At 36.6% G+C, this 14,109-nt stretch overlaps 2 protein-coding genes across 2 annotated transcripts; both read left to right on the forward strand.

Annotated features, from left to right (window-relative positions):
* Positions 1,826–4,793, forward strand: LOC104724335 (DExH-box ATP-dependent RNA helicase DExH18, mitochondrial). Its single transcript, XM_010442795.2, has 2 exons — positions 1,826–4,399; positions 4,495–4,793. The coding sequence occupies exons 1-2, from the start codon at positions 2,085–2,087 to the stop codon at positions 4,538–4,540; spliced, it is 2,361 nt and encodes a 786-aa protein (XP_010441097.1). The 5' UTR covers positions 1,826–2,084; the 3' UTR covers positions 4,541–4,793.
* LOC104724336 (40S ribosomal protein S9-2) lies at positions 5,200–6,808 on the forward strand. Its single transcript, XM_010442796.2, has 3 exons — positions 5,200–5,319; positions 5,669–6,050; positions 6,400–6,808. The coding sequence occupies exons 1-3, from the start codon at positions 5,292–5,294 to the stop codon at positions 6,581–6,583; spliced, it is 594 nt and encodes a 197-aa protein (XP_010441098.1). The 5' UTR covers positions 5,200–5,291; the 3' UTR covers positions 6,584–6,808.

The raw sequence follows: 14,109 nt of genomic DNA on the forward strand, positions 1-14,109 counted from the left end.
AAAAAATTGCACTCTTAATATACCTGGAAGTTGAGAGAGCATATATTGATTTATTTTATCGATGTCATCATTTCTTGGACTAAGAATAACTCTTTCGCAAAAGAATTTTGCATTGGTCCTTGTTGCAAATGATGTACCGTATATTTGTTTAACAATTGCTTGTATAGGATTGTCACATGCAGCAATTACTAAATCCTCAGGTATTTCTATTTCGACCTCACCACTGTTAGGTTCGTTGATCTTGCCATCCCCAATATCGAGTAGCCATTTTGAAAACGTAGAGAGAGCATCTGCATCCTGACTATTTTTGGCCTTGCGAAGCCTCATGTTTTGTGTAAGCCAAAGTACTTTACAACTATCCCAAAACAACGATGAGTTTATAGAAGCTAAAACTGTCCCAACTCTACCAGCCTCTGGTACAACCGGTAGAATTTGTTTAAAATCACCCCCTAAAACAAAAACCTTATCTCCAAAGACCCGATCACATTTCATAATATCTCGCATACTCCTACCCAAGGTTTCAAAACAAAATTTGTTCATCATTGGAGCCTCATCCCATATAATGAGCTTTGCTTCTCTAATTAACTCGACAAGATGTGATTTACCATCTATCGAACATATTGTATATTCATCCACATGGATGGGTATTCCAAATCTGGAATGAGCTGTCCTGCCACCTTCCATAAGTAAAGCAGCTATACCACTTGATGCAACATTAAGAACAATATCACCCCTAGATCGAATATCAACACCAAGAATACTCCACAAGAATGTTTTTCCAGTTCCACCAAATCCATGAACAAAAAACATACCTCTCTTATTACAATTTACAGCTTCAATAGTTTCTAGGTAGACACTTCGTTGTTCATCGGTTGACATACGTAACAACCTCTCTAAATCCTCTCTTTGTTCATCACGCATGTAGTTTCTCTCATCTATCAGAAACATATTCTCATTATTATCCATCACAGATTGGTCTGGTTTAGGCATATTCACAATAGTTGACAGAGAGCTTCCATTGAACCGCATAATCATTTCAATCTCAGCTAAGCATAGGTTTGTTATCTGATCCTGACTTAACATTAGACCTGCATTTCAGAGTTTTTTTTTAAGTTGACATATTTATGATCAAGTGAATAAGCTATTTTCTGATTGTTCTGTGGTTTTAATCAGGTTAAAAACAAAGCGGAGTTGATGAAGATATTGGATGAGTACAATGTAGGTGATAAGGTGAAACTTAAGATCAAGAGAGGAAATGAAGATTTGGAGTTACAGATCTCACTGGAAGAGAAAAGTTCATGAGAGAATAGCAAAAATTACCATCGTTGTTGTCTCAATTCTCTGAACTGTAATGTCCAATGGGAACAAAAAAAAATAAGAATCTTTAAAATGTTTCTAACCAAATTTTTACTATATTGCAATGGTTTTTTTTCCATATTTAATTTTCCAAATGTATCACATGATTTTAAAAAACTTGGGCTATATGAAAATTTTCATCTTAATAAAAACTTAAAAAGTTAGAATTCATAAAAAAAATATATATAAAAAAAATTACTAGTGTTTATCTCTCTTTTTATTTTAGTAATTGTGGGAACTAAATAAACTAGTGTTGTTACCAGAGTAGAATAAAAAGGATTAAAATCTCATATCCTTTTTCCATTAAAACAATTTCTCAAAATACTTTAATGGTAAAAAGACAATATTATCCTTAATAAAGGATCATGTGCACACCTGGAATCCCAGATATGCCAGTACAACTGAATAGTTTCGTACTTTTTTTTAGTGAGAATAAGGGGGGTTTTTTGAGAAATTGTTGTAAGGAAAAGTGGGATAGGAGATTAAAATTCGAATAAAAATGGTGTAGGGTTTTACTTCTCTCGCTTTAAAACGCCCACCATCACTTCTCTCTCCCTCTCTATACGCTTCGAGCTCGTTTTACTATTTTTAATCTCCTTTGAATCCAACAAACCCATTTGGAGTAATACGATAAAGGAGGCGACTTTTTCCTCGAACAGGGCTCAAAACTACTACACTGCAATATTGTCAAATCTCAATTCTTTTTTTTTTTATTTGAGTTCGTGACCATGGCGAGAGGCGTAGCTGGGGTTTTGCGTAGAGCATATACTTCTAGGGTTAGGGTTCTATATTCGACACGAAATTTACATTCTTTGAGAGAATCTGAATCTAGATTTCTTTGTAATCCTGTTTCTGATGTGCCCACGAGGCGGTTTGGTTCGGAGAATCCGGTTCGGATTCGGCTTCCATGGAATGATTACAGATTTGGGAGCTTTGTGATTGGTAAAGTTAGGGGCTTTTCGTCTACAGTGGATAGTAACGGGGGAAATGATGATATGGAGGATTGTGGAAGAAGTGTTGGTTCTGGTTCTGAGAGTGATGATTGTGATGAGGAAGGTGTAGTTAATGAACTTGGTGATGTAGATGATTGCTTGATGAATGATTCAGCGGTTTCTGAGAGTAGTAGCGAGGCTGCTCGTGCTTTGAACGATCGGTATCATGATCCTGTTGATTTATACAGAGAGCTTAGGGAAAGTGAAGTGCGTTCTAAGCTTCAGCGTAGTGAATGGGATACTTTACATGAGATTTTCGGGTATTTTGCACAGTCAGGTTGGGCGGCGAATCAGGCTCTTGCGATCTATATTGGGAAATCGTTTTTCCCAACTGCTGTTAGCAAGTTCAGGGACTTCTTCTTTGAGAAATGTAGAATTGAGGTTGTTCAGGATCTTGTTCCTGTTGGGCCAACAGATGAAGCTGTTAAGTTTTTGTTCCCTGTGTTTGTTGAATTCTGTATTGAGGAGTTCCCTGATGAGATCAAACGTTTTAAGAGTATTGTTGATACTGCAGACCTCACGAAACCCGCGACTTGGTTTCCTTTTGCTCGAGCTATGAAGCGTAAAATCGTGTACCATTGTGGACCGACCAACAGTGGCAAAACGTACAATGCTTTGCAACGGTTTATGGAAGCGAAGAACGGATTGTATTGCAGCCCACTTAGGTTATTAGCCATGGAAGTTTTCGATAAAGTAAATGTTCTAGGGATATACTGTAGTCTCTTGACTGGACAAGAGAAGAAACATGTTCCGTTTGCCAAGCATGTTTCTTGTACGGTTGAAATGGTTTCTACGGATGAGTTATATGAAGTGGCTGTGATCGATGAAATACAAATGATGGCGGATCCTAGTAGAGGTCACGCTTGGACAAAAGCTTTGCTTGGATTAAAAGCTGATGAGATTCATTTGTGTGGAGACCCGAGTGTTTTGGATATTGTGCGTAAGATGTGTGCTGATACAGGGGACGAGTTAGTTGAAGAGCATTACGAGAGGTTCAAACCGTTAGTCGTAGAAGCTAAGACCTTATTAGGAGATCTGAAAAATGTTAAGTCAGGGGATTGTGTTGTTGCGTTCTCTAGAAGAGAGATATTTGAAATTAAGATGGCTATTGAAAAACATACAAATCATCGATGCTGTGTTATTTACGGTGCATTGCCTCCTGAAACGAGGAGACAGCAAGCTAATCTGTTTAACGATCAAGAAAACGAGTATGATGTTTTGGTTGCGAGTGATGCTGTTGGAATGGGATTGAATCTTAACATAAGAAGGGTTGTATTTTACAGTTTGAGCAAGTATAACGGCGATAAGATGGTTCCAGTTGGTGCATCACAGGTAAAACAGATAGCAGGGAGAGCTGGAAGGAGAGGAAGCCGTTATCCAGATGGGCTTACAACGACGCTACACGCAGAAGATCTAAACTATCTAATTGAGTGTTTGCAACAACCATTTGATGAAGTTACAAAGGTTGGGCTTTTCCCCTTCTTTGAACAGATTGAGCTTTTCGCTGCACAAGTTCCAGATATGGCCTTTTCTGCGCTCTTGGAGCATTTTGGAAAACATTGCAAACTCGATGGTTCTTACTTCCTGTGCCGTCATGATCATGTGAAGAAAGTAGCGAACATGTTGGAGAAGGTACCAGGATTGTCTCTAGAAGAACGGTTTAACTTCTGTTTTGCACCGGTTAATATCAGAAATCCGAAAGCGATGTACCATCTGTTTCGCTTTGCTTCAACATATAGCCTAGATATGCCGGTTAATGTTGCTATGGGGATGCCAAAGGGTTCTGCTAAGAACGACACCGAGCTATTGGCTTTAGAGAGTAAACACCAAATATTGTCTACGTATCTTTGGTTATCTAATCAATTTGAAGAGAAGAACTTCCCATTTGTGGAGAAGGTTGAAGCAATGGCGACAAATATTGCAGAGTTGTTAGGTGAATCGTTGAGTAAAGCTTCTTGGAAGATGGAGTCAAAAGAAGAGAAAGTGAAAGGTCAAAACAAGGAAAATAGAGGATATGAAAGACCAGCTTCACTAATCAAGTTAGTCAATAAGTAAGTACTTGCTAGATTTTTTTTTTTTTGTGTGTTTTGAGAAATGTTATGATATAATTGTGGATTTTTGCTGAAAGCTTTGTGTATTGTTTCAGGCGTAAAGAAGAAGAGTTTGGTTTGAAGGAAATTCCAATAAAGTAGTTTCTTAGTGATTTTGCAGAGACAAGTAATGGTTAAATTACTAGTTATAGTAATTGTTAAGCAAAAGTTTTATGGATTCTTCATTCTTTCGATTTTTATTGGTCTGAATCTTTCCAAAATTGAATCTTCTTGTGAATCCAGAAGAGACAAGAGTCATCAAAGAGGTTTTCTAGATGTTGCTCATATGTAAATTAAGTGTAATAAATTAGAGACCATTAGAAAGTTACATTTCTTCACAATAAACTTTTTCTGATTTTGTTTCTTATTTAACAAAGAGAGTTCAATTAATAGATAATTGTGTTTGGTAGTTGTTTCTTTTATGTTCATATATACATTACAAATGGGATATAGTTTTCATGGTATATAAAAAGTAAGAAGAGATATTTAAGAATGACAATTGTAGGTTTAAATTACCACATCAAAAGTTAAGTATCAGAAGTAGCATTTGTTTACACATTAATTTACTCAAATATAGGTTAACCCACCAGCATTACTAGACTTTTAGTCTTTAGTGGTATGCTGCTGTCTAAGGGTATTTCCCAAAAAATACAATCTTTTTTCTTCATTTTTTTAAGGAAGCCCAATGGGCCAACCCAAATGTTTTAAAGCCCAAAACAAACAAAATAAAAATGAGTCATTGAGACTAGAGCCGCTTTAGGTTTTTTTGTCATAGTTTTGTGTAATATAAAAAGCTCTTCGTCTTCTTCGTCGCGATCAACTCGTTTTTGTTTGAGCAGCAGCAGCAGCAGCTATGGTAAACGTCAGATTCTACCGCAACTGTGAGCTCTCATCTCTCTATCTTCTATTTTCTTATGTTTCCCCCTTTCTGTATTTTCTAAAATCGATTCTTTCCCCATGCTGCTCTGTTTTTCTGCCTCGAATTTTACTTAAAGTTTAGTTTTTTCCCTGTGTTTGCTTCTATTATTCGTTTAATTTCTCTGTACTTTTCAAAAATGATCATTAAAAATTTCTAGACATGCAAAATATTTGTAGTGTATTGTAATTTGATGTGAAATTTCAGCTCTGCTCTGTTTCTTATGTGTGAAAAATTGGGTTTTTATTTATACTCTGTTTTGTTGTTGTTGTTCTTTGTATGTGATTTTTTAATGATTTGATTTTTTAAAATAGATGGCAAAACGTTCAAGAAGCCACGGCGTCCTTACGAGAAAGAGCGTCTCGATGCCGAGTTGAAGCTTGTCGGAGAATACGGTCTTCGTTGCAAGAGAGAGCTTTGGAGGGTTCAGTATGCACTTAGCCGTATCCGTAACGCTGCGAGGGAACTTTTAACTCTTGATGAGAAGAACCCTCGTCGTATCTTTGAAGGTGAAGCTCTACTTAGGAGAATGAACCGATATGGTCTTCTTGATGAAAGCCAGAACAAGCTTGACTACGTTCTTGCTTTGACTGTTGAGAATTTCCTTGAACGTCGCCTCCAAACTATTGTCTTCAAGTCTGGTATGGCCAAGTCCATTCACCACGCGCGTGTTCTTATCCGACAGAGGCACATCAGGTAAAAATCGTTCCTTTGGAATTGGTACAATCTTGGGTATAGTGTTTATTAAAATGTGGCTTTAAACCGGGTAGATACTTCTAATTTGTCACAGTTCACGGCTCGAAATGAACTTAATTGTGTTAAGTGTATAGGTAATGTCTTTTGAGTTAGTATGATCTTGGGAACAGCATTTAGTTAACTTCTCTGATCAAACTCAATTGTGTTGAGGCGTATAGGTTTTGTGTCTTGCTTAACTCGGGTATAGTCTTGGGTGGATCATTCCAATTTCGTTGCACTTACGGCTAAAGATGAAGCCAATTGTTAAAAAGCTGATTCTTGACCTAATTCTATTTTCGATTCGGTTTAGGGTTGGGAGGCAACTTGTGAACATTCCATCGTTCATGGTGAGAGTAGAGTCGCAGAAACACGTAGACTTTTCTCTGACTAGTCCTTTCGGTGGTGGTCGACCTGGAAGAGTGAAGAGAAGGAACGAGAAAGCCGGGGCCAAGAAAGCTTCTGGTGGTGATGGAGATGAGGATGATGAAGAGTGAAAGTACCAAACCCCTAAAACCTTAAGATAAACCACCACCTAAAACCTACCAATATGCAGTTAATAATAGTTTGGTCTTGTTACCTCTTTTTGTGAGATCTTTGGTTTGTTAGTTTCTTAACTAGTAGAAAAAGTGAAGTGTGTTGGTTTGGTGATGCAATATAGTTTACTTTTCTTTTATGTAGTGGACCATTGTGTTCTTGAACCATGTCACTTTCGGATCGTCCTTCTTATATATATAGTCTGGTGTCTTTGCTTACAAAGCAAAAAGCTTGGTTATAATTATATGAAGATATACATGAAGGTCAGTAATAAGTTGTTACCAACATTAAAATGTTTTATTTATTTATTTGACAACTACATTAAAATGTTTCTTTTTCAGTAAAAACGTTTTAAAAACATATTTCGGTTTGAAAAGAAAGAAGAGAAACAATACCCAATTTTTTTTTTTATGTAAATAATAATGTGAAACGTAAAAAGATATGAATTTTATACACAAAAATCATATTTCCATTAATGGTTACATTTTATAAAAAAAATTTCCACCACGTCTTAATATTTGACAGATAAACCATATTTTAACATAAAAATAAACGCAAATTTAAATAAAATAGAAAAGAAAATTTTAATTACATATTTCATTTTACACAAACAAATTTTAGATACCAAATAATAATTTCACTCATAATAATTTGACATAAGCGTGGGTTCTTACCTAGTAACAGATATTCGAGAAAACACAACTAAACTTCAATATGAATAAAAAAGAAAAATGCAATTAAACTTGGAAATAACTCAAAATTAAGGACCAGTATGCGAAAATGACATAGATGTTTGTTCATAAGAAGTTAAAAAATTATTTTTTATAAAAGTCTAAAGTAATTTCAGATAAAGATATAATTTTGTAATTTATGACTGAATATATAAACTTGTAGACATATGTATGTAATTTTGCCCAAAACATTTGTATATAGTCAAATTCTAAAGTAATGTACGGTGGTGGCAAGGGCTTTAAAGGATGTACAATTTGTATAAATTTTCTATAGTTTTATTATTTTTTGGCTTTTACTAATTTAAAAGTTTTCACAACCTTTCCTTTTAATTTGTTCTTTAATTTCACAGTTTTTTAAAAGTCAGGTAAATTTGGGTTTAAAATAATAAAAGCCAACAGTTTTTGTTTTTTCCTCCACAATATCAATGTAAAATCTCATAAAATTTTACTGATAAAATAATTTAACAAAATTTCAGTTGATTTACCATTGATTTTTTTTTTCTTGTCTTTTGAAGACACATTTCTCCATATTTTCGGTAGTTATTTAAACTCGTAATTTCTGTAGTAATAGCTTTTACTAATCGATCATAAAAAATATTATAGTGAAAGTCCTTATTTCTACAGCTTAGTGATGGACCACAGTTGCAGCAGTCCAGCAGGCCCATACGGATTCGCGGCCAAACCCTCGCAATGTGGTTATGTTCGTCTTGGCGGTCTACGGTTTTGGTGTTTTACCGTTTTAGGAAATCGTTGAATAATGTTAGATTAGGGTGTTCTACGATTTGATGTTATCTTTTACGTGTTATTATTATCTCTATTTTCTAGTCTTGTAGTACGTTTACTATTATATAAACTAATGGAAGCTTAGTAAAGAGGTAGTTTTAACTGCCCATTAAAAAAACCTTGTGTTCTTGTGCTCTTGCGCTCTTTACTCTGATTGGGACCTATCAACGTGGTATGAGAGCCACTCTATCTTTGTTTTGATCCGGACCACACTTCGTGGTGTCAAAACTTGCTATCAACACTTTTTCATCGATCATGGCGAGAACCAACAAAGAGAGGATCGGGGACTTGAAATCCAACCTTCTTGAGTTGAAGGAGGAGGTTCAACAGTTGAATCAAGGGTTCGGGGACAAAATCCAAAAGATGGAGGAGGTGATCAATAGGCTTACAACAGCGGTGAACGCTGCCCGCGAAGGAGGAGGTAATACGGGCCGGGGTAGTCAACCTAATGTGGGGGAGGAGCATCAGCTTCAACCGAGAAATCAGGGAGAGAATCTGAATCTATTTGTTCTAGGACGGAGGGTGAAGTTTGAGTTCCAACGCTTCAAGGGAGGCGACCCCACTGCGTGGATCATCAAGCTGAAGAAATATTTTGATTATAATCACACGCTTGATGATCACAAGGTCGGGTTTTGCATCATACCACTCGGAAGGTGAAGCCAACTAGTAGTGGCAAGCCACGTCTAAGGCACTGACAGAAGCTGCGGTTAACCTTACTTGCCCAATCTTTGAGGAGGAGTTGTGGCCTTGTGGGTACGTTTTGGACTCATCGAAGGAGAAGACTTTGACGAAGCCTTGTCTAAAATCCAGCAACGATACTCGCTTCATGAATACCAGTAGGAGTTTGTAAGATTGTAGAACAAGGTGGAGGGATGGACACATAAGGCATTGATGGGTACATTTGTGGGAGGGATCGATCCGACGATAGCCGACAGTGTCCGTATGTTTTGACCTAAGTCACTAAGTGAGGTTTATAAATTTTGCACATATGAAGGATGAACAGCTTTATCGCCAGAAGAGAAAGTCTAACTTTAGGTTGCAGATACAACGATCACTAGCACCGGTTACCAGTCGAGTAAACCAGTTCAAGGAATCTGAACTACCAATGAAGGCGCTTTGTCTACAGACACCACGAAAATTAAGTTGGGAGGAGCTTAAGAGGAATCGTAGCTTGGGTCTATGCTTTAGTTGAGATGAAAAATTTATATCGGGCCATAAGTGTAAACAACCGCAGCTATTCATCATCGAGGGCAAGAATGATGAGGATGATGATGAAGCAGATGGGGAAGAAGGACAGGAGACGGAACCATAGATCATTGTGTATGCACTGACGAGGTGAAACATGCCTCAGACTATTCGTTTGAATGCACATGTCAACAAACACTCTCTAACGGTCTTGACTGACAGTTGTTCGACCCACAATTTCATCTGCGAGAGGACTGCAAGGGAATTGAAACTTCCTATCAGTCCCATTTGTTGCTGTTTGAGTTGCGGACAGGAAGCCTTTACGGTGTCAAGGGAAGTTGGACGAGGTGGAGTTGGAAATGGGTGAGGGCAAGTTTGCTCTAACATTGTATGTTTTACCTATGGCAAGTCTGAATGTCGTCTTAGGAGTACAATGGTTGAGCCCATTGGGGCCGGTTCTCTGCAATTGGAAACTGCATACCATGGAATTTCAATGGGAACAGAAGTCATGTAAACTACAGGGACTACACTCACATCTACAGTAGATGGATTTGGAGGAAATTCAAAAGGAGTTTCGGCGGCAGTATGAACTGTTCGCAATTCAGGTTGCAGAGACCGACGGTGGGAAACAGAATGTTCCCCAGGAGATGAGTCGTTGTTGTCAGAGTACAAGGATCTATTTAAGGCCCCATCGACGCTGCCTCCGCAGTGCCCAATTGAGCATACAAAATTTCATTGAAGGAGAGGATAAACCCGATCAACATGCGAACCAATCTTTAAGTCCATTACCAGAAGAATGAGATAGAGAAGCAGGTAGGAGAGATACTAGGTGTCGGGATTGTGCGCGCGAGTTCAAGCCCATTTTCATCTCTGGTGTTGTTGTTTTTAAAAAAGGATGGAACAAGGAGGTTTTGTACAGACTATAGGGCTCTTAATGGGCAACCATTATTGATCGCTTTCTTATCCCGACTGTGGACGACATGTTGGATGAGCTTTATGGGGCTTTGTACTTCACAAAATTGGATCTTACGGCGGATTATCACCAGGTTCGGATGCACGAAGGAAACGTCTCTACGACTGCTTTCCAAACACATAAAAGAAATTACGAGTACTTTGTCATGCCTTTTGGGGCTATGCAACGCCCCCTCTACGTTCAAAGCGCTCATGGACAGAATTTTCTGACCCGTTTTCCGGTTGTTCGTGTTGGTGTTCTTTGACGACATACTCTTCTATAGCCGGACCTGGGAGGAACACTTGGCTCACATCCGTCAAGTTTTTTTCTGGCTCAGTCAACATCAACTAGCGGTAAATTTTAAGAAGTGCGACTTCAGCCAGCAAGAATTGGAATACTTGGGGCATATAATCTCCAGAGACGGTGTGAAGATTTACAGGACTAAGATCCAAGAGATGTTGGAATGGCCGTTACCAACGACCATCACAAAATTTCGTAAATTCCTTGGGTTGACGGGTTATTACCGTAAGTTTGTTCGGGATTATGGGATGATTGATAGGCTGTTAACAAATTTGCTTTGGAAAAGTGGGTTTGTGTGGGATAAGAATGTCGAGGAAGCGTTTGTGGAACTGAAAAATGCTCTTACTACCAGTCCGACGTTAGCACTTACAAACTTCACAATTCCCTTTGTGATTTAGACGAATGCGTCTAGTAAAGGAATTGGGGCCATCTTGTCTAGATTGACCGATCGCATTCATGAGAAGATCACTCGGGGTTGCAAAAAGAGCTTGGTCGACATACGCAAGAGAAATGTTAGCAATTGTTATTGCTATACGGACATGGCGACCATACTTGTTGGGCCATCATTTTATTATCCGAACTGACCAAAGAAGCTTTTGTTATTTATTGGAGCAAAGGATACTCATGCCGGAGAAGCAGAAGTGGATGGACAAGCTCGTTGGGTATGATTAGGAGAAGTCGAATGCGGCTGCGGATGCATTGTCCCGTGTGGCGGGTAGTCCGTTTCTCCATGCCATATTTGTACAACAGACGTCCCTTTGGGACGAGATTCGTTCGTTTGCTAAAATCAACTCTTAGATGATCCAGATTAGAAAACTGGCTCATGACCACCCACGTAACCCATAATCATGGTGGAATGACCTTGTCTGCTACCGGAACCTGGTGGTGGTTCCGCCTATATCTATGTTTATTGCACGACTACTTAAGGAGCACCATGACATGCCGGCAGGAAGGCACTCTCGGGTTTTACGGACGTACCATCGTCTCGCTAGGAAGTTATACTGCCAGCATTACACCGCTTGGTCAAGGAGAATATAGCGTCTTATGATGTTTTCCAGCGGGAAAAGGCGACGACATTAGCACCATCAGGGCTGTTGCAACCGCTGCTCATTCCGGATAAGCTTTGGAAAGATATTTCAATGGAATTTGTTGATGGGCTACAACGGTCAGAGGATGGCACTACAATCATGGTGGTCGTAGATTGGCTTTCCAAGTTAGCCATCTGGTGCCTTTAATAAGATTATGACACATGTCAAGTATACTGATGAGATGTTGACATGTGTCAAAAAAAATATTATTTTTCAAAACAACTAATTAAGATAATAACATTAAAAATTATTATTATTATTTAAAACAGCTAATTAAGAAAATAACATTAAATATACATAAAATTTACATTTTTATATCTATAAAAAAATTTCCTAAATCAAAAAGGAAAATTGACAAAACTAATATATTTTTACTAAATCTTATGTGTTTTCTCAATTAAATTTTGACATGTATAAACAAAAAAAATAATTCATTAAGCATGTATATTATTATTAATCAAGAAATAGGAAATAACAAATCTAAAAAAATAACATAAGTTATGTCAAAAGAATTATTATTTTTGAAACATAATAGGAACAACTAATTAAAAAAATAACATTATATCTACATAAAATTTACATGTTTATGTCAAAAGCTTTAATTTTGGATTTTTTTTTTCTGATATAATTTTGCTGATATATTGTGCGTTTGTTATTCGTGCGGATTCTTCAGTGGAAGCTATCATATGCAATGAAATGGAATCAAAGTATATAAAGCCCGCTAAATTAATCAAGGATGGAGACACTGATGGAGGTTCCAAAAGTGATTTTACAGTTAGTAGCGTTATAAGTTTCGAAGATTAGTCAGTTGTTGAAGTATTTGGTCAAAATCTAAAGTTTTCTCTTCTGGATAATGTCAATAAATCCGGTACTGAAACAAGAGTTGTTTGATCAAGTAATTGAGAAGCGATTTTGATCTTTGATTTTTTTTTCTGATATAATTTTGCCGATCTATTGTGGGTCTTTTATTCGTGCGGCTTCTTCAATGGAAGCTATCAGATGCAATGAAATGGAATCAAAGTATATAAAGTCCGCTATTCCAAAAGTGATTCTACAAATAGTAGCGCTATAAGCTTCGAAGATTAGTCGGTGGTTGTTGTATTTGGTCAAAATCTAAAGTTTTCTATTCTGGATAATGTCAATGAATCCGGTACTGAAACAAGAGCTGCTTGATCGTGTAATTGAGAAGCAATTTTGAAATTTTGGAAGTTGAAACGGTAAACCGTTTTGAAACTGGTTTCAAACTTGATTTATGTGGTTTTCTATCGAATTTGGTTCGTAAACCGTTTATATCCAGGTATATAAAGAAATATATGAGAACTTTTGATTGGGGTAGAAATAAGGTGAGAACTTACGATTCGAGAATATTTGAGATGAAGTCATAGTTCTAAGTAGTTTTGGTACAATGCAATAGTTCTGAGGAGTAAATAAGACATTGATCATTAACGTGATTATGACATATATCATTTTTTGGAATGTTTATAAAGTTTCTATTTTGTATATCTAAATTATCCCCTGTTTTAGAAATCGCTAGGCGCTAGTCGGGCGGTTGGGGTGGGCCTAGCGCCTAGAAAGAAAATCAGGGATTAAACGGGGATTAATCGGGAACTAGTTTTAGGGTTATTCTGTTAAATTAATAATAAAATTCAAATATATAGTATTAAATATATGAATAATTCTGTTTATGTTAAAAAAAATATCAAAAAATATAAAACTATAGTATTGTCTTTAAAATTACCGTAAACACACATAAAAACATAATTTTAAAAGAAAATTTTATGATTTTTCATTAAAATTGTGTACATTAGTTATTGTAAAACATCATAAACTCTTAATTTAAATGTCTAAATAACAAAATATATATATATGATTTATATTTAGCTTTAAAAATAATCGGTATATACAAAATTAAGCGGGAAGTAATTGGATTAGACAGATTATAATCAAATTAGACGGGTATAATTGGATAATCGATGCTAGGCGGGGATTAGTCATTAATCGAGGTGGAGAGGGTGGGACTAGCGATTTTGCGGGACGTAATCGGTGCTACGCGGAGATTTTTAAAACAGGGAACTTATCTAAGGCTTTATATATACCATCATGATTATAATATTCAAATTTTTATTTTTATTATGTTATATTAATTTTCTTTCAATTTTTCAACTTTGATTAGGTTGGTTTAAAATCATTGTAATAGAGTAGACAATTTTCACTAGTTGTTCATCCAAAATATCTTTGGAGTAAAAAAAATTCATGGTTAAAGAAATTACGTCACAAAACAATTTTTGTAATTATAAGAACTATAATTATGCCAAGCAACATAAAATTTGTTTAAAATACATTTTATAGGTGGTGATAAAGAGCATACTTTAACAATGAAATAATTTAGGGTTTAAGAGCATATTTTTAATGGTTTAACATACAGTAAAATTGTACGTGGTTACTAA

Source organism: Camelina sativa, chromosome 11 (genome assembly GCF_000633955.1).
Source record: "Camelina sativa cultivar DH55 chromosome 11, Cs, whole genome shotgun sequence".
Taxonomy (NCBI): domain Eukaryota; kingdom Viridiplantae; phylum Streptophyta; class Magnoliopsida; order Brassicales; family Brassicaceae; genus Camelina; species Camelina sativa.

Excerpts from the sequence above, each read along its gene's own strand:
- LOC104724336 (XM_010442796.2), top strand. The coding sequence starts at position 5,292 with ATGGTAAACGTCAGATTCTACCGCAACT. Across the intron at positions 5,320-5,668 it reads CGTCAGATTCTACCGCAACT|ATGGCAAAACGTTCAAGAAG; the intron begins GTGAGCTCTCAT and ends TTTTTAAAATAG. Across the intron at positions 6,051-6,399 it reads ATCCGACAGAGGCACATCAG|GGTTGGGAGGCAACTTGTGA; the intron begins GTAAAAATCGTT and ends GATTCGGTTTAG.
- LOC104724335 (XM_010442795.2), top strand. The coding sequence starts at position 2,085 with ATGGCGAGAGGCGTAGCTGGGGTTTTGCGTAGAGCATATACTTCTAGG. Across the intron at positions 4,400-4,494 it reads CTAATCAAGTTAGTCAATAA|GCGTAAAGAAGAAGAGTTTG; the intron begins GTAAGTACTTGC and ends GTATTGTTTCAG.